Here is a 25,436-nt window from a genome sequence, read left to right as displayed (position 1 = left end):
GCACGTGGGGTTGCTGAGAAAAGGATTTACGCACTGTTCTGCTGTCGCTTTTTGATTTATATTAGTCATTTAAATCTAAAGGCCCGGGTATACTGCGTTGTTGAGCGTACCGGATCGCCTCGCACCCGGTCAACTGCGTTGCCTTTGTGAGTAAACTTCCGCAATCGAATAGGAACACGTTCGACACATGTGCACTACAACTGCTTTGTGACACTTCTTTAGTACAGTCAGTTGCCAGTGCATGTGCAGATGACACCCACAGATGAGGGACGTGTGTGAGAGTCAAGAAAATCTAGGTGGCATACTGTAATGTCTTTATGACCTATGATCTTCATTATAGTAAACAACTATTTTAATAACTATTTTAATTACCAAAAATGTCATATACTGTATATCAGTGTCCCACATTTTGTGCATTGCCATATGATATTTCCCCTATTACAATTTTTGTAACATTGCTTAAAATTGTGACACCAAAGAAATAACAACCACTTTCTACATTATTAATATTATTGTTTTGACCACTTTTGTCAAGCTCAGCATACAGCCCTAGTTATTATGAGAACAAACAAACAAATATTTCGTTTAATTTATCAGAACTGTATTATTATTGTTATTATTAATTAAACCGTAAAATTGAGCCATTAATAACTGGATTATTTATTAATAACTATAAACCAGCATTTGGTTCCAAACTAGCAAAACCTTACAGACTAATAACTTAATTTAGTCTAAATTTGCAACCATATGACTTGAAACACTGTTATCAGTTTGTGGAAAGTGCCACCAGTTAGTGGAATCAACTTTCAAATCCTTTTGGAAAAGAGGAATTTAAGAAGATGAAGGGGATCACGCATACATAGTCTTTATATGAATATTGACGCGTCTGTCCCATCTTCTTGTTTTATATAACATACACGTTCTTGTCACCAGATGGTTTAAGATTGAATTGATTCACCTAACATGATTTTCTCCAAAGCAACTTACAAAAGATCAAACAAGTAAAACACTGTAAAGTAGTAAAACAGTCACAGTCCCAGGTCCTCTGATGGGTCATATGTCATATAGTGTGTTTATTTAGGGCGTAACTACAGGGAGGGCAGCGCCCGCAACAGTCAACCAAAAAGGAACCATAAAAATGACTGTGGGCCATGACGGGTGACGATAAACAACCCAGGCTCCCCTAGGAGTGGGCCCGACAGGTTCTTTGTACTGGGGCCCGTAAGATCCAAGTTACGCCACGTGTTTATTGTGCATCAACATTCACAGGTCATCTTCTTGTGTGTAAATGGAGTATTGTGAATGGCTTGTGAGTTGGTTGGCAGTATGACTTGTGAGTCGTTGTTAAAGAAATCGTCCTGTTCCATGTTCATTCCGTGTCGTAGCAGCAGTTCTCGCGCCATCATTACAAACACGTCCTGTATGCTCTGAGCCTTTTTTGCTGAGGTTTCCAGTGCTGCTAACATTCCTTTTTCTTCTGCTAGTTTACATGCATCCTCGAAATCAACATCTCGCTTGGACTCCAGGTCACATTTGTTACCTAGAAAAAAACATCAAAAACGTAATATGTCATGTAGCACAGATAAGAGCCTATCTGAAAATCTGGCCCATTTTATATCTTCATCAAAACACTCAACTTCAGGTTGCTGTGAGTTGGTTATTATCATTCAGTGTGCATGTGGTTTTACCTATTAGAGCAAGGAGTACATTTGCGGCTCCAAACTTATTAACCTCATGTATCCACCGCGGGACCGAATCAAACGTGGCTCTGCGTGTGATGTCATAGGCGATCATGGCTCCATGTGCACTACGATAGTAACTCTGTGTGATGGTGCGGAAACGCTCCTGTCCGGCCGTGTCCCAGACCTGCATCTGCCAGCAAAAAAAATTATTCTTACTGTCAAAAACCAAATCAATCTCTACATTATCACAATTTTTCTTTCCCCTGGGATGATTAAAAATGTACTGAAAAGCATTCATTCTGGTTTCAAAGGATATATTAAAATAGTTTTATTAGATATATTAAAAAGTTAACATCATAAAAATACTATGCTCTTTTCCCTAAAAACATGTTTTCAATTAATTTGGTATTTATATCAGTGTTTCCCATTAATTACCTAGTATTAGTTTCACAATGAACCGAAAATACTTTTGCACTTCTCATAATAACATAAATGGTCTCTAATGTTGTGTTTTGCACCGTTGCTTTGGTAAAGCATCTCTCACTCCCAGTCAGTCACTTATTAGAAAGTTCATATTCTTATTCTGCTGTTAAAAGTAATCCAGAGCACGTAATTTTATAATTCGCTAGTGATCTAGTAACTGCTGCGCCCTGTTTGATTGACAGGAGGTGTATGTGTGTTTGCTGAACATGCGCGTTCGGAAAATGCTCGTGCTAATGCGCGCTTGAACGGTCAAATACATTTCAGAATTCCGCCAAAATGCCCTTCTCGAAGAGGTATTCATGTTAACACAGAGAGTGACGTCTAAAGTGTACGTAAACAGCGGGGAAAAAAGCGGATTTGTATTAAAATGTCGGACTTATAATTATATATGTAAGTTAATAGACCTGCTGCTGTCTAGTGTGTCATTATAATAATCAAACAACTATAACAAGAAAACAAGAAAACAGTCACGCTCTTGACTGGGTAACTTTAGTAGTTTTAAAGAGTACTGATGTATTATAATCATACAGTGAAGACCAGTAGTAGTTTTTTGTTGCATTTCATTCTGAATGTTTACTTGAATGGTTGAAACTGCTGTTAAAAACATTTAAAGCTGTTAAAAAAGCACTGAATGTTTACTTGAACGCTTGATAGCCTACTGCTGTTAAAAACAAAGGAACCGAAGCAAGATGTATTTGTAAAATGGTATATTCTTGCTCACTCAAATGTCACTTCAAAGCACCATCTTGGCGCAGCTGCATTACCCAAGTGTGTTAATTAAGGAAGATGCACTGTTGTGACATTTATGGATTAATTAAACTTTGACTTTAAAGGCCCCATGAAATCAAAATGAAAGTTTTGCTGGTTATAATCCATATCTACAGGCTTTAAGGTCATCTTTATGCTAGTGGACTTTTAAATGTTGACAAATTTCGTTCTCAGAAGTTATAAGCATTTAAAATCAGCTGTCTCTCTTCCGGCTAAAAAGACACAGCAACACTCATGACGTCACAGAGGTTCAGAAACCTTGTCCAATCAAATGTTTGCTAGAACTAAAACAGACCCTCCCTCAACATCTGTTCAGAGCTCCCAGCTGTGTTCTAACTGCCGCTGAAAATGCCTTCACAGGTCACTTAGAAGGGAATACAATCCAATCCATAGACCAATATACAGAACACCAATAAGTGTTCTTCTTTATGCTTAGTGTATTGTGATTCAAAACATGGATATATATTATCCTTTACTCGCTTATTTGTCCTCTTTCAAATGGCTCCAGCCTCGTCGAAATCAAAGACCGCGATGTGCTATGAGCAAGCTGTCCAGTATTGAGATTGCTTCTTAAGTTTCCCCTGTAAGCGGCTCTGACATTAGCAGCATGGTGGAAAGGGGTGTGTCGTTCGACACGCCCCGCCCTACTTCCTGTTTCAGTAGGAAATACATCAAAACACCAAATCGAACTCTGCTCGTCAAAGCACTTCACAGGGCCTTTAAAACTTGTGCCAGATGTGAAGGGGGAGGAGAATGTATGTGTTCGTCAGGTGTTTTGACAAAAAAGACTTCCGCAGATGATCCACATTTGCATCCTCACTTGTGGCTCATCTGAAAGCTTCCTTTATCCTTGACCCTCGCCTCCTCATGGTGCATTTGGAGAATTGATATTTCCTTCATAATAGTGGACTTTGGCCAATTTCCAACTCAGGGCCTGGAGTACGAAGGAGTGTGGAAGCATTAATTTGAGTATTGAGAAGCACCCACTGCCTTGACAAATGTCCCCCTTCTTAGAAAACATATCTATTCCTGTATCTTTAAACATGTAAAATCCTTGCTCTTCTCTATGTGAAATACACATTAAGTAATAGCTAAAATTGCCTCTTACAACATGATAGCAGCATTTGAAATAAACATGTCTTGGTGATAATGAAGAGGAATTTGAGCCTTGCTGAGGGGGTACAAAAGGCTCCAGGGCTACAGAGGACAGACAGGGCTGTGGGCCCAAGCAAGATTGATGGGGGTGTGGAGGTACACAAGACCGACTGGGCTGCGGGGGTACACAGGACAGACAGGGCTGTGGGGCTAAGTACGATTGATGGAGCTGGGGGGTGGGGGGTAAGCAAGACCGATGTTGCTCAGGACAGACAGTGTTGCAGGGCTAAGCAAGACTGATGGGGCTGTGGGAGTCCAGAAGACTGATGAGGCTGTGGAGTTACAAGACTGACAGAGCTGTGGGGGTACACAAGACTGACATGACTGTAGGGATGCACAGGACAGACTGGGTTGCGGAGCTATGGAAGACTGATGGCTGTGGAGTTACAAAAGACTGACAGAGCTGTGAAGGTACACAAGACTGACAGGGCTGTGGGGGTACACAAGACTGAAGGGGCCAAGGGGGTATACAAGACTGACAGGGTTGTGGCGGTACACAATAGTCCAAAAGATTGACTAGGCTGGGGGGTGCATAGGACGGATGGGTTTGCAGGGCTAAGCAAGATTGATGGGGCTGTTAAGATCCAGGCTGACGAGAATGTGGGGTTATGCAAGACTGGCAGGGTTATGAGAGTCCAGAAGACTTACGAGGCTGTGGACTACACAAGACCGATGGGGCTGTGCGGGGTACACAAGACTGACGGGGCTGTGCGGGTACACAAGACTGACGGGGCTGTGCGGGTACACAAGACTGACGGGGCTGTGCGGGTACACAAGACTAAAGGGGAAGTGCGGGTACACAAGACTAAAGGGGAAGTGCGGGTACACATGACTGACGGGGCTGGTGGGGTACACATGACTGACGGGGCTGTGCGGGTACACAAGACTAAAGGGGCAGTGCGTGTACGCAAGACTGATTGGGTTGTGAGGGTACAAAAGATTGATGGAACTGTAGAGGTACACAAGACTGATGAGCCTGTGAGGGTAAAGATGACTGACCAGGCTGTGGAGAACACAAGACTCATGGGAGTGTGGGGGTACACAAGAATGATGGGGCTGTGAGGGTAAAGATGATTGACCAGGATGTGGAGAAACACAAGACTGTAGGGGCTGTAGGGGTACACAAGACTGGCAGGGCTGTGAGGGTACAGATGTCTTACCAGGTTGGGCAGGGGGGTTTGCGTGGCTAAGCAAGATTGATGGGGCTTTGGAAGTCCAGAAGACTGACAAGGCTGTGGAGTTAAACAAGACTTACAGGACTATGGGGGTACACAAGACTGATGGTGCTATTAGGGTACAAAAGATTGACGGAGCTGTAGAGGTACACAAGTCTGATGGGACTTTGGAGGTACACAATACTGACGGGACTGTGGAGGTACACAAGACTGATGGGGCTGTGAGGGTACAGGTGATTGACCGGGCTTTGGGGGAACACATGGCTGACGGGGCTAAGGGGGTACGCAAGATTGACGGAGCTGTGGAGGTACACAAGACATAAAAGGTTGGGAAACAACTAATTAATAGGTTGTTTGCAGTCTGCCAGAATCCTCTCTGCCTTAGGAAAAAAATCTATAACCTGTATATGTAATCTGATACATGACGTCCAACTAACAAAAATGAAAGTCAGATGTGTTGATCTTGAAAGGCCAAAGGTGATTTCTAAGAAAACAACACAAATCACAAATGCAACACATCTTTGTTTGAATTCAAATGGTTCCAACCCTCCTGTAGTTTATTGGGTTTATATGTTGTTATACAACATCAGATGAATGAGATGCGTACAGTCCACACATATATGAGACAAACACAAAGACAATGTTTATCCATGAAACAGAACTACCATGTTTATTTAGATTATCATTTCCTATTGAGTAATGATGTAAGACACCTTTGGTGTAAAACTTTGTAGCATGTGGGTCAAGATAAACCAGCAGAACCTGTTCTGCAATACCAATGCTGGTTTAACTAGTTCAGTCTTACACTGAGATGTGCAACGTGTAATTATAAAAATCAACCCAGCCTTGACATGCATTCTAGATTTTAAAGTAAGACTGTATCTGCCAAAAAAATGTAATGTATTTGCAACTTTGTGCAGGTATTTTAAATTCTAGATTCTAGTATCTTCAATGAATTTAACTCTGTATACATCAGATGATAGCTGAATAGTTAATAAATATGAATGAGCCAGACCTTTACTCTTTTGCCCTCAATGTTCAGTGTTCGGACAGTGAAGTCAACTCCAATAGTGTTCTGCTGCCTCTCTGAAAATATTCCAGTCTTGAAGCTCTGGACCACACAGGTTTTCCCCACGTTAGAATCTCCAATGAGAATAATCTTAAAGAGGAAGTCAAACGAGTCTTCTTGTTCTGATCCAGACTGCATAGTCCACTTCTTCTCCTCTTGATCCATGTGTAAGACTGGCTCTAGATCAGGGCAATAATGTGCTGGTCCAGTCTCAATGTAATACTGTTTAAAACATGTTCTTCAGTAAAGCTCCCTAAATGAGTGCTGACCCAGTGTCCCATAGTTAAATGTGTTTATGTCTCTGATAACCTGAGCTCAGGTGTTGCTCTTAACAACCTGTCCTTACATATCATGTTTCTCCTAAGAGCTGTGCAGGTTTCCCCTCTGTAAGTCCCACAGGAACAAAACACTGAACAGACAAGGGCTCTCAATGAAACTGCATCTCAGAGCACAAACATCTGCTGTTGTTTCAATCCTAATGGTAAGTTCTGGTGGTGTCGATGCCTTCTGGAGCTCTTTCAGCTCTCTAATGTAAATATCCACGCCTGTCTTTACCTCTCTTAAGGTTGTCTGTGACTCTTCCTTCACAACCAGGTGTAACAGGTGCAGCCTTCTGTGCTGCATTATGGGTGACGTAGTGTATTAGATCTAAACTACGGTATACCAACAGTAAACAACCTCCTGCTAAATGTTTCCAAAAACAACCAGAGAATTATATGTATCTTAGCAAAGGAATATCATGAAAGTAGATTTACATAAAACAGTAATAATCTGATGAAGATAATGAAATATAAATACCAATGTATCTATTAAAATAAACAATAACTTTGTTAATTATATGTACACAACATACATATACAGAACACAAATTGTAACATACAAATTACACAATTTATCGGCATAACGATTTTAGTAAAAATTTAAGTTAAACAAATTGACATTGTACATGAAAATGTACATGAATTTGTTAATGCCTTATATTTGCCTCAATATTTGAGCTGACATGAAGAAAACCTGATGATCATGTTCCACAAACCATATTTTTGTTTTGTTTTAAAGGAAGCAAGAAAATCTGACTATCTACAAAGAGTTCACATGATCAGTGTCACAGATTTGCTTATATTAGAGACCTAGAAATAGTGCAGAATCTTAAATATTTCCATTCCAGGATTGTGTTACAGGATGAAGTTATTTAAACATTTCAACAAAGTCACTTTACAACATATGCATTTGACACTTTTAATTAGAAAAGATTCAGCCAGAAGCCCACATTCAAGAAGCATAAAAGCATTCAATTTACCACATATAAAATTTGCCAAAACTTGATGTTTATTTTTATAATTATTTTACACATGACTAACATTAACAAAACATATCACAACCTTAAAATGCACACTGTCATTTAAGAGTCTTTTAATGTGAATGGTCTCCTCACTATGGAAGCCCAGGAGTGCCATTTACAAAAGAATGAAGGAATAAATTATCAATCTATTAATTTGAAAATAAAAATGTGAATAATTAAACCAATTTATAAAAGGACAAATAAATAGACACATTTAAATGTGTTTATTTAATTCATGTTTAAAAATGTCATTAAATTTAACAATAAAATTGTGCATTAATAAATCATATTTATTTCATGTTTAAAATGTCATTAAATGTAGAAATAAATTAGTACATTAATGAGTCTTTTAAATGCACTTTTAAATGCACTTTAAAAGCACCTTTTAAATTTCATTTTTAAAAGGTATTTGGCAATTGCTTTTCCTCATCCATTTACCAATGGCTTTTCTTATTCGTTTTGCTTTTCTGTTTCTTTCTCCAATTGAGAATCAAGTTTAAAAAATGCCATTGGACTGTTGACTCCTGGGAGCAACCAATGAACTTTCGATTCAGTTATAAGACACACCCCCTCTCCCTCGTACCACTCGAAGAGGATGTAAGACAGCCTGTCATTGGACGACTGTACGAGCAGTTTACGTGATATTATTGGATTGTGGGAGTTCATTGGTTGCTCCCACAAGTCAACAGTCCAATGGCATTATTTTAACACGATTCTCATTTGGAGAAAGAAACGGAAAAGGAGAAAGAAAAGGAAAAGCAAAACAAAAAATAAAAGCCACTGGTAAATGGATGAGGAAAAGCAATTGCCAAATACCTTTTTAAAATGCAATTTAAAAGGTGCTTTTAAAGTGCATTAACATTTTAAACATGAAATAAATATGATTTATTAATGCACAATCTTATTGTTAAATATAATGACATTTTTAAACATGAATTAAATAAACACATTTAAATGTGTCTATTTATTTGCCCATTTATAAATGGACTTATTTATTCAGGTTTTTATTTTCAAATTAATAGACTGATCATTTATTCCTTCATTCTTTTGTAAATGGAACTCCTGGGCTTCCATATTCTTGTAAATGGCACTCCTGGGCTTCCATATTCTTGTAAATGGCACTCCTGGGCTTCCATATTCACAGGATCTTATCTGGCTGCAGCGTGTTTGTCGCTTCTGTGACGCAGTTCTTCCTGGCGCGTGCGGCTCCTCAGTACTTTTCAAAATCATCATGGTGAGCGATTAAAATAATTAAAATGTTATTTAATTAATCGAAGGCACCGAGACATCGTTGTAATGAGACATTTAGAGCGGGGTTATACGGATAATATGATCCTGTAGCGTCATTGTTCACATTATTCATGCTCAATGATCGATTCTGCAGCACATGCGCGAGAAACTAACAGTAAAAACACAGATTAACATGTTTAAAATAAACACTGATCTTTACTAAGGGTCCATATCGATTCCAGTAGTGTAATTTATCATGTATGTGTCAGATAATTACGCGCTTGTGTGTGTGTGTTTAATGCGCCATTGTGTGACAGTCATTCCGTTCAACTCATACACGCATTTGATGATGACTTTATTAATGACGAGTTTATATGTGTGTGTGTGTGTGTGTGTGTGTGTGTGTGTTTAATAACACAACAGATAATACTATAATATAATGTGTTCGTTTTTCCTGCCGGTTTAATGGAGTTTCTAGTATGGGAGGAGACACACATTCTCTCTCTCACACAGACACACTCACATGTACTCACTCACTCACACTGACACACACAGACACAAATACACACCCACATGTACACAGACACACTCTCCCGCTCACACATACACACACATGTACTCACTCAAACTGACATATACACACTCACATGTACTCACTCACACTGACACACAGACACACTCACATATACTCACTCACACTGACACACACATGTACACACACTCACTCACACATACACTCACATGTACACAGACACACTCGCTCACATGTACTCACTCACACTGACACACTCACATGTACACACACTCACTCACACATACACAAATACACACTCGCTCACACAGACATACACACTCGCATGTACTCACTCACACAGACACACATACACTCACTCACAAATACACATGTACACAGACACACTCTCGCTCACACATACACACATGTACTCACTCACACAGACACTCACACAAACACACGGCATATCAAATCATAGTAGAAATATATCATTATAGAGAGATTCTTAGTCAACCATTTCTAATTACATTTACATTTAAATGATTATCATAATAAAGGTCATATTTATTATTAATCTAAGAATTTATAGTAGATTAATAAGAACAACAATATATTATATATAATATTATACAATTATAATTTATTTTGTAATATAACGTGTATGAATAATTATTTAAAATGAATAATTATTTTATATTGTTTTAAGGAATATTTCGCTCAAAAATAAAAATGATTTTACTCACCCTATATTTAAACCTACAGTTGAAGTCAGAAGTTTACATACACTTAGGTTGAAGTCATTAAACTAATTTTTTAACCACTCCGCAGATTTAATATTAGCAAACTATAGTTTTGGCAAGTCATTTAGGACACCTACTTTGTGCATGACACGAGTCATTTTTCCAACAATTGTTTACAGACAGATCGTTTCACTTTTAATTGACTATATCACAATTCCAGTGGGTCAGAAGTTTACATACACTAAGTTAACTGTGCCTTTAAGCAGCTTGGAAAATTCCAGAAAATGATATCAAGACTTTAGGCATTTAGCCAATTAGCTTCTGATAGGAGGTGTACTGAATTGGAGGTGTACCTGTGGATGTATTTTAAGGCCTACCTTCAAACTCAGTGCCTCTTTGCTTGACATCATGGGACAATCAAAAGAAATCAGCCAAGACCTCATCCTTGGGAGCAGTTTCCAAACGCCTGAAGGTACCACATTCAACTGTACAAACAATAGTTCACAAATATAAACACCATGGGACCACGCAGCCATCATACCGCTCAGGAAGGAGACAAATTCTGTCTTTAGAGATGAACGTAGTTTGGTGCGAAAAGTGCAAATCAATCCCAGAACAACAGCAAAGGACCTTGTGAAGATGCTGGAGAAAACAGGTAGACAAGTATCTATATCCACAGTAAAACGAGTCCTATATCGACATAACCTGAAAGGTTGCTCAGCAAGGAAGAAGCCACTGCTCCAAAACCGCCATTAAAAAAGCCAGACTACAGTTTGCAAGTGCACATGGGGACAAAGATCTTACTTTTTGGAGAAATGTCCTCTGGTCTGATGAAACAAAAATTTTATTGTTTGGCCATAATGACCATCGTTATGTTTGGAGGAAAAAGGATGAGGCTTGCAAGCCGAAGATCATCATCCCAACCGTGAAGCATGGGGGTGGCAGCATCATGTTGTGGGGGTGCTTTGCTGCAGGAGGGACTGGTGCACTTCACAAAATAGATGGCATCATTACGAAAGTAAATTATGTGGATATATTGAAGCAACATCTCAAGACATCAGCCAGGAAGTTAAAGCTCGGTCGCAAATGGGTCTTCCAAATGGAAAATGACCCCAAGCATACCTCCAAAGTTGTGGCAAAATGGCTTAAGGACAACAAAGTCAAGGTATTGGAGTGGCCATCACAAAGCCCTGACCTCAATCCGATAGAAAATTTGTGGGCAGAACTGAAAAAGTGTGTGCGAGCAAGCAGTCCTACAAACGTGACTCAGTTACACCAGTTCTGTCTGGAGGAATGGGCCAAAATTCCAGCAACTTATTGTGAGAAGCTTGTGGAAGGTTACCCAAAATGTTTGACCCAAGTTAAACAATTTAAAGGCAATGCTACCAAATACTAACAAAGTGTATGTAAACTTCTGACCCACTGGGAATGTGATGAAAGAAATAAAAGCTGAAATAAATCATTCTCTCTACTATTATTAGTATTTTAATAAGAACAACAACACTTGAATATTGTAAACAATTATAATATATTTTGGAACATATACATTATAAATTGTATAATGGTTTTATATGATTTAACATTCATATCATTTAAAAGTATGCTATTATAAATTAATTCTAATTATTACATTTAATGATTGTAGAAATAATTGTTTAACTGTCATATCAATTAAAAGGATAAGGTTATTTAATGAGGAATTATTGTAATTGTTTCATGATTTCAGAAATCAAGATAATTTATTAATCTCACAACTGTTATTCGTTTAATAAAAATAATATCTAAAATATTAAACAATTATAATATATTTTGTAATGTAACTGTTATAAATGTATATCTTTTATATTGTTTGACTTCTATCATTTAAACGTATGGTGTTATTTAATTATAATATTTATACTAGTAAATATATATTTTTATTAGTATAACAATTAATAAGAACAACGATAATAAGAATGAAATATTTTGTATTATAACCATTATAAATATGCATAGAGTTTATATTTAACTTTTCCATATCATTTAAAATTAGTGTTATTTAAATGAATTTGAATAATGATGAATCATTTTTAAAGTATGATTTTCAGTCATGTTTTTCATTTAAACTGCTTAACGAGGACTTTAAGACATTACAGCATCATTTTCTGTTAAGATGCTTTGAAACAAAGTGTGTTGTGAAATTAAAATGACTTAAGAATAATGTGTATTTTTGTTGGGAATGGGGGGTGTACTTCGATTTGGATAAGTATCAGTAATCATAAGTTGATGTGATCTGACAGGCATCTTTATCAATGGCCCCTGTCAACATCTTCAGACACGGAGCTGATGAGGAGAAAGCTGAAACCGCTCGCCTCGTGAGTGCACATTATTAATAATCACACACAGCATTATTTCATTCAGTCTCACTCTTTTATTGACTGATGTTTTTATTTCAGTCTTCATTCATTGGTGCCATTGCTATTGGAGATCTGGTGAAAAGCACTCTGGGACCCAAAGGAATGGTACGAATCACCCTTAAATATAAACATACAGACATACAGCTCATATAACTGACTGTTGGGTATTTCTATCAACTGTCTGTACAGGACAAGATCTTATTGGGGGGTGGTAAAGAGGGGAACGTCACAGTCACCAATGATGGAGCCACCATCCTGAAAGCCATCGGTGTAGACAACCCTGCGGCTAAAGTGCTTGTGGGTCAGTACACATAACTACATCATGCAGATATCTGGTATCATGTGGGATGAATATTAATAGGTTGTTTTGATGTTTCCAGACATGTCTAAAGTTCAGGATGATGAAGTTGGTGATGGAACGACGTCTGTTACTGTACTGGCCGCAGAACTGCTCAGGGTACACTGTCGGTTTTAATTATATCCTAAATATATACATCATTATCATATGTGTTTTATATAATCTGATGAAATGAGTTATTACCGATGATTGTGCTGTAGGAAGCGGAGCTCCTGATTGCAAAGAAGATTCATCCTCAGATCATAATTGCCGGATGGAGAAAAGCCACGCAAGCTGCTAGAGAAGCCCTCAAAGCAGCAGCAGTGGATCACGGGTAAATGATCAACACATGAAGGGCTCACACTGCTCTGTATGAGCTCATAGGCACATTTGTATTAATCTGTGTGAATGTAAACATGTCTACATGTGTGTGTAGGAATGAGGAGGATAAGTTCCAGGAGGATTTGCTGAACATCGCCCGCACCACTCTGTCATCTAAACTCCTGACCCATCATAAAGATCACTTTGCTAAACTGGCAGTAGAAGCTGTAATGAGACTGAAGGGATCTGGGAATCTGGAGGCCATTCATGTCATCAAGAAACTGGGAGGCAGTCTCACCGACTCGTACCTGGATGAAGGTGATCATATCCACACAGCAACATGTTCTGCACTCCACTTTAAAACAAAACTAAAGTTTGTACTGTGATGAAACGGGTCAAGTTTATTTATTTAGTTAGTGGAAAAAACATCAACCAATAGTCTTTTAGCAGCAAATATTATCATATGCCAGTTCATTTACATTTACATTTACATTTATTCATTTGGCAGATGCTTTAATCCAAAGCGACTTACAAAAGAGGAAAACATAAGCGAATCATCTTAAGGAGACAGTGGTATGAAAAGTGCTGCATTACAAAGTTTCACTAGCATCAGAATAGTATTCAAAACAGATTAAAGTGCAACAGAATTTTTTTTTTTTTTTTTTTTAATGACTGGTTAAGAGCTCATGGAAAAGATGTGTTTTTAGTCGTTTTTTGAAGACAGAGAGTGAGTCAGCTTCATGGATGGAGTTGGGAAGGTCGTTCCACCAACGTGGTATGATGAAGCCGACAGTCTGGGAAAGTGTTTTGGTGCCTCTTTGTGTTGGTACAACAAGACGACGTTCCTTAGCCGACCGCAGACTTCTAGTGGGCACGTAGCTCTGCAGAAATGATTTTAGGTATGCTGGAGCAGACCCAGTGACTGTTTTGTATGCCAGCATCAGAGCCTTGAATTTGATACGCGCATCAACCGGCAGCCAGTGGAGAGAGACAAGGAGTGGTGTAACATGTACTCTCTTTGGTTCATTAAAGACCAGACGTGCTGCTGCATTCTGGATCATTTGGAGGGGTCTAGTTGCACATGCAGGGAGGCCTGCAATGAGAGCGTTACAGTAGTCCAGTCTAGTTATGACAAGTGACTGGACAAGCAGTTGTGTGGCATGTTCAGAGAGGAAGGGTCTTATCTTCCTGATATTGTAGAGTGTAAATCTACATGATCTTGCGGTCTTTGAGATGTGGTCTGTGAAATGTAGTTTGTTATCGATGGTTACCCCTAGATTTCTGACCGATTTGGAAGGCGTTACTGTAGTTGAACCCAGCTGCACGGTGATGTGTTCAAAAGCAGAGTTGGCTGGAAAGACAAGGAGTTCGGTCTTGGATGGGTTAAGTTGCAGGTGGTGTTCCTTCATCCAGACCGAGATATCTGCCAGGCAGGCAGAGATTCGAGAAGTCACTGTGGTGTCGTTGGGCTGGAAAGACAAGTAGAGTTGCATGTCATCAGTATAGCAGTGGTAAGAGAAACCATGTGCCTGAATGATGGGTCCCAGTGATGTTGTGTATATAGAGAAGAGAAGTGGCCCAAGAACTGAGCCCTGAGGTACCCCAGTAAGTAACTGATGTGACTTGGACACCTCACATCTCCAGGCTACCTTGAAGGACCTACCCGAGAGATAGGAATTAAACCAGTCAAGCACAGTTCCTGTGATGCCCAGCGAAGAGAGGGTGGAGAGTAAGATCTGATGGTTGACTGTGTCAAAGGCTGAAGAAAGGCCCAGTAGAATCAGGACGGATGATCTGGATTCAGTTCTCGCCTTTCTCAGCAATAATTTTGTCGTGTTGGTTTTGGTGTGAATAGGTCTTAAGCTTGGTTTTTATGCGAGTGTGCCACGACTCGCACAAGTCATCACACAAGGGATCCGCTCTGCTGGAAATTCATTAATTATTCTCTCAAGCCACCTGATTGAGTTTCTGTGAGAATATGGTGCTGTGTAAGCTCATGGTAATAACAGTGTTTGTAACAGGGTTTCTGCTGGACAAGAAGATCGGTGTGAATCAGCCCAAGAGAATTGAGAACGCAAACATCCTCATCGCTAACACTGGCATGGACACTGATAAGATCAAGGTATTGATGTCAGTAGATCATATCAGTGAGCGTGTGTTGTAATAGTTGATGTGAGATGCTGATGATCAGATGCTGTGTACAGATCTTCGGCTCTAGGGTGCGTGTGGACTCCACAGCGAAGGTGGCAGAGATCGAGTCTGCAGAAAAAGAGAAGATGAAGGAGAAAGTGGAGCGCATCCTCAAGCACGGAATCAACTGCTTCATCAACAGGTGCTGATGTCATCACAAACAACTTGAATGAGCGAATCTAACCAACTTCAAGTAATCTGAAGAAATGAAATTTGACTTCCAGAAAAGGACCATTAATATTTTTTTGTGTTGTGACTGACAGTTAGACACATTTTTAACCCAAATTGTCATTACTGTAATGCATTAGAGCTGTCAAAATTAACGCTTTAACACGTGATTAAAATGTTTAAAGCGTTCATTTTTTTAAATTTGCAATTAATGCATTTACCAATTTTAAAATTAGATTCTCCGTGCGAGTTTTGAACACTGGTTGGAATAGAGCGGAGTCATTACACTGATATAAATGCCACAAACACACACAACAATGATTCCATTGTAATGATCTAGTGATGGAGAAAATACCTCTTAACCATATTTTTTGTGTTCAAAACAAACCCAGATAGGACTTGTGATATGCTGCATTCACATGACCAGCTGGAGTGAAGCATCAGCATTTCCCTGTGTCATATTGCAGACAATTGTGATGAAGTATCATTATGTGGACCGTGCCAGCGCTAAATGTGAAACGAGACGTTTTCTGCAAGCGCTTTTCATGTGGAGTTCAGAGTGGTAAATCATGAAAATGCAGATTTACGATTGCTGTAGCAAACTGTATAGATGCTATTAATTTTGTAAATGATGAGCGTTTAAGAGATTTAATGCCCATTGCAGTGAAAACGCAAAGTATGGGGATGCTACGTTCACATTCATCTGGATATATTTGAAAACAGCGTTTTTGAAACGCTCTCACCACCCTCTGACCTCAGGCCATTAATAAACTCATATATCACCAATAAATGGCAATCAGAATGGAATGAGTGCAAAAGCAATAAACTATATGAAATAAATCCCAGGATCCAAAGAAATTACTCTCAAAATTTTAAATCTAGGCATGACCAATTAGTGTTTACCAGATGCTGACTGGGCCATTCAAGATTAACACATGCGTTTTTACTGACTGGTGAAGATCCGCCCATATGTATATCTTGCCAAACCCCTATGACATTTTACTGAACTGTAAAACTTTTGGAACTATCAGACAATGCTTTTATACAGAGACTTGTTTAATAGAAATCTTTTTAAAAGTACCATCTGAACAGATTTTACAGTTTTTACCTTGTATAAATTTTAAGTGTCTTATTTAATATTGTAAATATTTATTGATGAACCTTTGTTTGCCATGTGAATAGCGTGCTTGCTGACATGGCGTTAAAACTAAATAAATAATAATAATTTCGAAATGCTTGCCACAATCTTTTTCAAGCATTTTCCAAAAGTTGCTCGTCCACACTGATACGTACAAAAATGCTTAAATCTCCTTCCTCCGCATATGGAAAATCGCCTTTCCATGTACGATCTGAAACACAATTGTCCTCATGTTCCATCGCCGGACAGCTATTCCGAGTAAACTTGGCATCACGTTTGAGGGAATGGATTGTGAAGGTTGTACAAAGTAATATTTGTCTTTAACATCGCTATCAAAATTAATTTCAGGCACAACATGGTTCACCATCTTGATTTTTTTGGGTTGAATGGATCATATAAATGTGTCACATGACAACAAATGTCATTTTTTTCAGATATCTTTATTTCCCCTGTCCAGACTACAATGCAAAGATGGCGTTTTCAAATCCATCCACTTGGGAGAGTGTTTTCGAAAAGCTCAGTTTTCGCTGTCAAAAATGCCTTCTGTGTGTGGACGAAGATGCGTGTTCAAAAAAAAGTCTTTTAGGTTTAATGTTACTTGAATTGGTGCTATTTTAGTTCATTCCTATCTTTATACTGTGGAAGGCTTTCTTTGGAAAATGTAAATAAAACATTATGGACCCTTTTCACACTTCCGTGTTCGTGAAGCAGAAGTCGTCATAGTTGGGTAAATTATGGCAGCGATCGTGAAGAACAATAATAACCAGTGTCACTACAGTGTTCATATTTGCACTAATTCTAAAAGAAAACATCTGGATTTGTGTTTCCATGAATTTTATATGAGCTCAGTAGATTCAGGCGATTAAATGCGAAGATCACTTCGTTATTAAATGAGGAAGCACTTTTCATCTGTGTACGATATTTTCAAGATGAGGATTTACAGCAGTCGCTCACATGTGGAATTGTGAAATGCTTTGTTATCTGAGCTGTACCGTCACAGTTTCAATGGAATGATTATACATCACAATCGACACGAGAGAGTATGTTTGACAGGGAGCATCCCCATCAGGTATTACTTTCACCAAGTACAACTCACAGATTTGTTATCTGTGCCCTCTTTTTTGCAATTTATTTATCGTTCCTTTAATACATAAATATGTGCCTATTGATTTAATAATACATTTTGATCGATTTGCCTTCGTATTCGTGCAGCTAACCCTCGAAAAACAACTTGTGAACTTTGAGTTTAGATTTAACCGTTGATGAACAATGTGGTGGACTGTGAAAACACATACACCTCGGCAGCGGCCATAGTTGCGTTTACCCAACTATGACGACTTCTGCTTCACGAACTCGGATGTGTGAAAAGGGTCCTTTTGTTATATATTGTGTTCTTTTGTAAGGAAATAAATGCAAAGGAAAAGAAGTATATATAAAGTCAAATTTCAGCTCTTTAAAATGATGAAAAATCATGCGATTAATTGCGATTCAATTTTTTAATCGACTGACAGCATTAATATATATATTAGGGCTGTCAATTTAATGTGTTAAGTGTAATTATATAAAAAATAGCACGTTAAATTTTTTTCCGCAATTAAGAATTCCTCCTGACTCGTATGTAAATTCCATCTCAAAATGTGATTTTTATTGTTTACTACTTTTAACTTGACACAGCATCCTAATTTTGATATGCGGTTAATTGCAGTAAAAACTTAATTTGCATGTCATATAATTAATTGGATAAAAAATGATCTGGATGAAGTAATGAGAATCTGTTGGAGAAAATCTGCTGAAGTGCCATTTTCAAATAGGCTTCATTTTCTTTTTGTTCTTTGATTTTGTGGTGAAATATAACCTAAACATGTTTTCATGAGATTCTCATCATGTGAATTTTGGATGCAGGTTTGGGTACAGAAATACAGGTGTGTTTACAGTATGTTTCTAATCCTCAGGCAGCTGATCTATAATTATCCTGAGCAGATGTTTGCAGCGGCTGGAGTGATGGCCATTGAACATGCTGATTTCATTGGTGTGGAACGTTTGGCTCTGGTCACAGGTATGTGTGAACAAAGATTACTTCTTGGTTCTTCACAAGGGTTCTTGTGTTCGAAAGCAGCTGGACTGAACGCAACAGAATGGAGTTCAGTACTTTTAACTTGACATGTCACGCTCATGGTGCAGTATGCAGCCCAACAACTAAAAATGCATGTGTACTTTGATCAACAATTTCCATTCAGTGCAGGTTCAACTGTTTTATCAGCATGTCGATGTGTTTTCTGGCAGGAGGTGAAATCACGTCCACCTTTGATCACCCTGAGCTGGTGAAGCTGGGTCACTGTAAGCTCATAGAGGAGGTGATGATTGGAGAAGATACACTCATTCACTTCTCTGGAGTGGAAATGGGTAAATATCACCTCACCCTATCTGATTCTTCACCTTTTTTCATGTTCATGCTGTGTATTATGTTTTGTGTGCATTTAAATGTTTATATAGCAGAAAACTTGCCTTGATTATTTTACTTGCATGAAACATGTTAAATCTAATATACAATATCAAGATCTACTGAATATTGTCAAAAGACTAAAAACTATTTGTTTTTCAGCTGTATGTTGTGTCCCTGCGTGCATTGATGTGAAATGTGTATTTGTGTGTGCAGGTGAAGCATGCACTATCGTCCTGCGTGGGGCTACGCAGCAGATTTTGGACGAGGCGGAGCGTTCTCTTCACGACGCTTTGTGTGTGCTCGCTCAGACCGTTAAAGAGCCACGTACTGTCTACGGTGGAGGTCAGTGAATGCTCATATCACATACCTCTGACAGATCTGACAGCTGTGTTGTGAAATCAGAAGCTCGGTTTGTGTTGCAGGATGCTCTGAGATGCTGATGGCTAGAGTCGTGTCCGATCTAGCCAACAGAACTCCAGGAAAAGAGGCCGTGGCCATGGAGTCGTTTGCTAAAGCACTGACAATGGTGAGTGTCATGTACACTAGACAATACACCATAAAAGTTAAGCTCAATCAACAGTATTTGTGGCATAATGTTGATGACATTAAAACAAATTTGGACTGATCCCTCCTTTTCTTTAAAAAAAGCAAAAATGTGAGTTGCTGTAAGACACTTACAATGGAAGTCAATGCTTTTAAACCCTCCAAAAATTGACCCCATTGACTTCCATTGTAAGTGTCTCACTGGAACACACATTTTAGCCTTTATTGAAGAAAAGGAGGGACGAGTTTTTTGTTTTTAATAAACTGATATGATTATCTGTTCAAGAAAAAGGAAAGAGCAGGTGACGGCGAGTTAAACCGTATACAAAATCTATAATGTTTATAATAGTGGTAGACTGATATATCAGTGAGACAGATTAATTGAGTGACATTTGGTTATCTGCTGTAAACTGTCCGATTGGACAATTCTAGTAATGTCATCCAAAACTACTGACATTCTTGTCAATGGATAATTAACATTTTCTGTTTTTAAAAAAAGTCATTTATAAAATCTATTATATCATAAACTGCCTGGCCAAAAAAATGCATACTCTAATATTTCGTTGGACCGCCTTTAGATTTGATTATGGCACGCATTCGTCATGGCATTGTTTCGACAACCTTATGCAACATCACAACATTTATTTCCATCCAGAGTTGCATTCAAATTTGGTCGAGATCTTGTATTGATGATGGGAAAGTCAAATCACTTCCGTAAAGTCTTCTCCAGCACATCCCAAAGACTTTCAATGGGGTTAAGATCAGGACTCTGTGGTGGCCAGTTCATGTGTGAAAATGATTCCTCATGCTCCCTGAACCACTCTTTCACAATTTGAGCCTGATGAATCTTGGCATTGTCATCCTGGAATATGCCCATGCCGTCAGGGAAGAAAAAATCCATTGATGGGATAACCTGGTCATTCAGTACATTCAGGTGGTCAGCTGACTTCATTTTATTGCCTCATAACGTTGCTGAGCCTCGACCTGACCAACTGAAGCAACCCCAGATCATAACACTGCCTCCAGAGGCTTGTACAGTGGGCACTATGCATGACGGGTGCATCGCTTCATGTGCTTCCCTTCTTACCCTGACATGCCCATTGCTTTGGGATAGAGTAAATCTGGACCAAATTACCTTTTTCCATTGCTCCACAGTCCAATCTTTATGCTCCCTAGCAAACTGAAGTCATGTTTTCCTATTAGCCTCACTCACAAGTGGCTTTCTTGTGGCCAAACAGCTGTTTAGTCCCAATCTTGTAAGTTCTCGTTGCATTGTGCGTGTGGAAATCCTCTTACTTTCACTATTAAACACAGCCGTGAGTTCTACTGTTGATTTTTTTATGATGTGACTTCAAGCGTTATAGTGATCTCTGATCACGATCATTCAAGATTTTCTTCTGACTACATTCCCTTCGTGAAGCTGACCACTATCCTTCCAGGTTTTAATAATGCGTTGGACAGTTCTTAACCCAATTCCAGGGATTTCAGAAATCTCCTTAGTTGTTTTCTTTGCTTGATGCAGGTTAAAAGAATTGAAGCTGAAACATATTAATCACTGCGATAATGATCCAGTCATAGGCTCTTAAGTATCTATAACTATAAAATCCAAACGGTGACTTTTTTTTTTTTTTTAGCCAGGCAGTGTAGAATGTATATATTTTCATAATATTGTCTAGCAGTCTACTGATATGTATCGACAAGGCTAATATTTGTTCATTTTAATAGCTAAAAACCCAGTAACTTGGCTTTTTAGCTGATTAGTATTAGTATAAGCCCCAGACTTTGACAGTTCCTTATTCATACTGTGTATGACTACTTAAGTGTGACTGACACATTTACAGTGCTGGGTAGTAGGCTTGCCATGGTATACGGTGTTACTGGTTATACTTGGTACATAGGATGACACTGGTGCAAAATTCTATACTAGTAAAATGGGTAAACATTATGAAAGAAACATACTTAATGAGAACAGTTCCTATATCAATAGCCAAACGAATAGAATTACCACAAAGTTGCCTAATGAGTTTGCCACTTCTAAATGAACACATTGAAAGACATATGTTCTTTATCGACATATCAAATTATTGTGTACACACACTTACAGAAGACGTTACTTCTAATTGACAGCAACAGCTGTGCGAGGCGGGACGCGGTTTGCCATGTACTTTAGCAACTCACACACACCCAGACTGCACCAGAACATGTCGCAAATTTAGAGAAATTGATATGAAAACAAACACCTTCAGCTTGAGTTGGAGATGCATCCAGCTGCATACTCGCATCAGGTTCAACTATTGGTGAGTTGTGTGAGATAACACGGATGCTACATGACTGAAAGATCAAGTAAGATCAATGCCACTCTGTGCACATCTTCTGTCATGTTTCCATCAAAAGAATTTTGTCAAATATTTAGTCAGAAATATAGCATTCGAGTGCGTTATAATTGTTTCCATCATTGTGATTCCAAAACACCAGTAAACACACATTCATGATGGAAGATAGAGACTCAAATGACTGAGGAAATTTCATGTAAAGTGTTTTCTTGAAAAAAACAAATAAATTCTATTGTTAACATGTACAAAGTCAGTGGCCCTAAAAGGCCAAATTTATTTTTAGTGTTACTATTTTAGCACGTTAGTCAAATACTATAAATGGATGAGCCCAATTTTTTTGTTCTGCTTTAAAAATGGCATATTAATTAAGGGGAAGAAAAAATACTGGCTCCATTGATTGGTTCTTGTGGGAAAGGTAGTGTTTATTAGAAGGGAAATTCTATCTCCCTGGTCACAGCCTTTTTCATTATAGGTGGCTGTTTGCAACGAACGCGTATTTGTGTCCATCGGTGCTGTTTTTCAATTGTTTTTCAATGTAACGATGTTGTAGTTGGACCTCTTTGACAGCTGACAGTTTCAGTTAAAAAAGAACTTCAAAACGCATTCTGCTTGTTGTGTCTTGCGTTGTTTTAGCTCAAGGACGCATTCAGCACCAAGACCATTATCGGAATGAACGAATGTATGATTCCCATAAAAGAGTGGCATCTCCCGTGGAAAGCCATCGAGCTGCGTTACTCGCTGCTGGTAAACATGGCAAAAATAGGCTATTTGTGCATTTGGGCAACAAGCACCGCGTCTGAAACAGCGGGGAATGAAGGAATAATTTTGGATTACTCATTGCATATTTGGATTAAAATATAATCAATAATTTCAAATGTATTAAATTGCAATTAACAGTCTATTCATTAGAAAATAAGTAAACAAAATCAAACGATTTTGCTATTTGTCAGTTGCTGAGTAAAGTATAATACAACATAACATTGTTAAATGCTTGTATTTTAATCGAATTGTTGTTATTTAAGATATTAGGAATCGGGAATGTCTCTTGATGTGATGTACGTTTTGTACCTCCTCATAATTATTCATTAGAAGGTGTGGCCTTAACAAATGACTGGTGCATTTTCTGTCATCCTGAAGTTTTTTTGTAAAGATTGCATTGCTCTCAGTGTTGCTTTCAAAGTGAAGTTATTTCTGTATGTGCTCAGATAAGGAATGGAAGCGCACTGTCAATGTATGTAGTTCTACCTTGTTAGGCTTGTCACATATATTTCAGGCTCTGGCTCAGACCGCTCTTAAAATATAGGAGCATAATTAGTAATAATTAGTACATTATGCACATTTATGACATTGGCTGATTGGTAATGTAATCATGAATGTAATCCATAAAGGACCTGCAATCTGAATTAGGCACATTAAAAATGTAATGTAATCCAGTTACAATTTTGTGATCTTAATCCAGTGTAATCCATTACTACCCTGCATATTTTTAATAAGAGATCTTCACGAGTCTCATTCAAAACCTACGGCAGATATCAAGGTGCAGTTATATTTAAAGTGTTTGTGTTTCTCTCATTCTGTGATGAATTCATTTGTGTTGCAGCTGCCCATCATCATTGCAGATAATGCAGGATATGACAGTGCAGAGCTGGTGTCTCAACTGAGAGCTGCTCACCAGGACAACAAGAGCACCTTTGGCCTGGGTGAATTTACACCTATGAACTGCTTCCTTTCTTGAATAGCTGTCATTAAAGCTGCATTGAGTTTTTCTTCATGCACTGAAGCATTGCGGCTGTAACCTTTGACCTGTGTGTTGTCAGACATGACTCAGGGCTGTATCGGCGACATGGCGGCTCTGGGCATCACCGAGAGCTTTCAGGTGAAGAGACAGGTGCTGTTGAGTGCTGTGGAGGCGGCTGAGATGATCCTGAGAGTGGACAACATCATCAAAGCTGCTCCCAGGTAACACGCTTGTCAGATGTAATGTTCAGGACAGGGGCTGTCAAACTACAAAATATGACTTGTGTTCGGAAGCCATATCAAAGCTTTGTGGGAAAAACAGCAAAATTCACTCAAAAAAATGTGACTGTTTAATGCGTATGTTGTGTTTGTGTCTTTCAGGAAACGTGTTCCTGATCATCACCCCTGTTAAACACACACAGACAGACATCGGCTTGTGTATTTATTAACATGAAAGTCTGCCTCCTCCGGCTCTGTTCTGTGTAGTCTTTGTGTAGTCATGTTACTGTTCACACAATGACAGTGTGACCTTTTGTTTACGGAATAAAACTAGTTACAACAATCTCATTTTGATGTTTATTGCAATTCAACATATTGAGACTGCAAGTACAGCAAGAGGCCTCTCAGGAAAAGCTTGTCTTTTATTAGGGCCTATTGTTCTTCTAGGCGTATTATTATTTTTTTTCCCCCAAATGAATCACGTTTTTGAGGGCCTAAACATACTCAAACTCATGAAACTTTGCACACGCATCAGAAGTGGAGAAAATGTATATGTGATATGGGTTTAGAATTAGATGTGGCAAAATGGCTCGATAGCGCCACCTACAAACATTCAACAATGTGCGCTTTATGCTACGTTTCACCTACACGTACGAAAATCGGTACACACATGTAACATGCCAATACCTACAAAAAATCCTAATTTCCTAAACCCAACAGGAAGTCAGTCATTGTGATTTTTCTCTTCAATTTTTGCTCAGTTTTTGCCATTTCCAGGTCTTGTACTTTAACGAACTCCTCCTAGAGATTTCATCAGATATTCTAATCTAAAGGCCTTGATGATGCGAAATTGCGACACTTTTGAGTTTTCTTTGAACGTCGTGTCCGTGGCGTCCTGACAAATTTGATGTTTCGCCATGAAACAGGAAGTTGTTGTAACTCAAACATAAAATGTCCAATCTGCTCCAAACTTTACATGTTTTATAAGAGTCCCGGCCTGAACACTTCTATATGCCAATATTCAGTTATAGTCATAGCGCCATCTACTGGCAACAGGAAGTGACATGTTTTGACGTATAGTTGTAAAAGTTGTATTTGTTGTGAAGTAATAAGTGTCTTACCTCAGGAAAAATGAACTTTCCAGTCAGACGCAGCTGAAGTAGGCCTACTAAACTGCCTGAGAAAAATGCGTTGTCTTGTTTAAATATCTGCTGTGATATAAGATTCTGTCAGGCTATATGTCAGTATCATTATTCTGATGTTATTTCAGTATCTTTGATCAAATTTGTTGTGAAATAAAAAGCCTTTACTTCCTTAACTCTCCTGTCCTCTCAAAATTACATACAAATACATGACCTGAAGAATGAAATACATTATAACATAAAAAGTGCTGCAAAAATTGAATGCCGTTCCCCTGGCACAGCAGCCCCAACATGCACCAGGGTGTGAGGGC

General features: G+C 38.6%; 2 protein-coding genes across 3 annotated transcripts; one reads left to right on the top strand and one right to left on the bottom strand.

Annotated features, from left to right (window-relative positions):
• Positions 1–62: 62 nt before the first annotated feature.
• LOC127435350 (ras-related protein Rab-19-like) lies at positions 63–6,882 on the bottom strand. 2 transcript variants are annotated; one of them, XM_051688780.1, is made up of 3 exons: positions 6,279–6,882; positions 1,689–1,872; positions 63–1,540 (listed from the first exon to the last, which is right to left on the bottom strand). In XM_051688780.1, exons 1-3 carry the CDS (start codon positions 6,495–6,497, stop codon positions 1,257–1,259), a joined length of 687 nt encoding a protein of 228 aa, XP_051544740.1. In that variant the 5' UTR covers positions 6,498–6,882; the 3' UTR covers positions 63–1,256. The 2 variants fall into 2 exon arrangements, with proteins under 2 accessions (XP_051544740.1, XP_051544741.1); XM_051688781.1 differs by having other exon boundaries at positions 1,689–1,866.
• A 1,909-nt stretch (positions 6,883–8,791) lies between these two features.
• cct2 (chaperonin containing TCP1, subunit 2 (beta)) lies at positions 8,792–24,328 on the top strand. Its single transcript, XM_051688734.1, has 16 exons — positions 8,792–8,908; positions 12,438–12,512; positions 12,594–12,659; positions 12,744–12,855; positions 12,935–13,011; positions 13,113–13,225; positions 13,328–13,530; positions 15,234–15,334; positions 15,417–15,544; positions 18,661–18,764; positions 18,992–19,111; positions 19,365–19,493; positions 19,574–19,677; positions 23,628–23,727; positions 23,845–23,986; positions 24,146–24,328. The coding sequence occupies exons 1-16, from the start codon at positions 8,906–8,908 to the stop codon at positions 24,174–24,176; spliced, it is 1,608 nt and encodes a 535-aa protein (XP_051544694.1). The 5' UTR covers positions 8,792–8,905; the 3' UTR covers positions 24,177–24,328.
• Positions 24,329–25,436: the final 1,108 nt, after the last annotated feature.

Source organism: Myxocyprinus asiaticus, chromosome 45 (genome assembly GCF_019703515.2).
Source record: "Myxocyprinus asiaticus isolate MX2 ecotype Aquarium Trade chromosome 45, UBuf_Myxa_2, whole genome shotgun sequence".
NCBI classification, from domain to species: Eukaryota; Metazoa; Chordata; class Actinopteri; order Cypriniformes; family Catostomidae; genus Myxocyprinus; species Myxocyprinus asiaticus.
Note: the sequence above shows the minus strand (reverse complement) of the source record. Positions and strands in the feature narration are given on the sequence as shown.

Coding starts and splice junctions, on each gene's coding strand:
- LOC127435350 (XM_051688780.1), bottom strand. CDS start 6,497: ATGGATCAAGAGGAGAAGAAGTGGACTATGCAGTCTGGATCAGAACAA. Junction 1,873..6,278: donor TTGAGGGCAAAAGAGTAAAG/GTCTGGCTCATT, acceptor TTTTGCTGGCAG/ATGCAGGTCTGGGACACGGC. Junction 1,541..1,688: donor TGTACTCCTTGCTCTAATAG/GTAAAACCACAT, acceptor GTTTTTTTCTAG/GTAACAAATGTGACCTGGAG.
- cct2 (XM_051688734.1), top strand. Junction 15,335..15,416: donor TGGACACTGATAAGATCAAG/GTATTGATGTCA, acceptor TGCTGTGTACAG/ATCTTCGGCTCTAGGGTGCG. Junction 15,545..18,660: donor ATCAACTGCTTCATCAACAG/GTGCTGATGTCA, acceptor TCTAATCCTCAG/GCAGCTGATCTATAATTATC.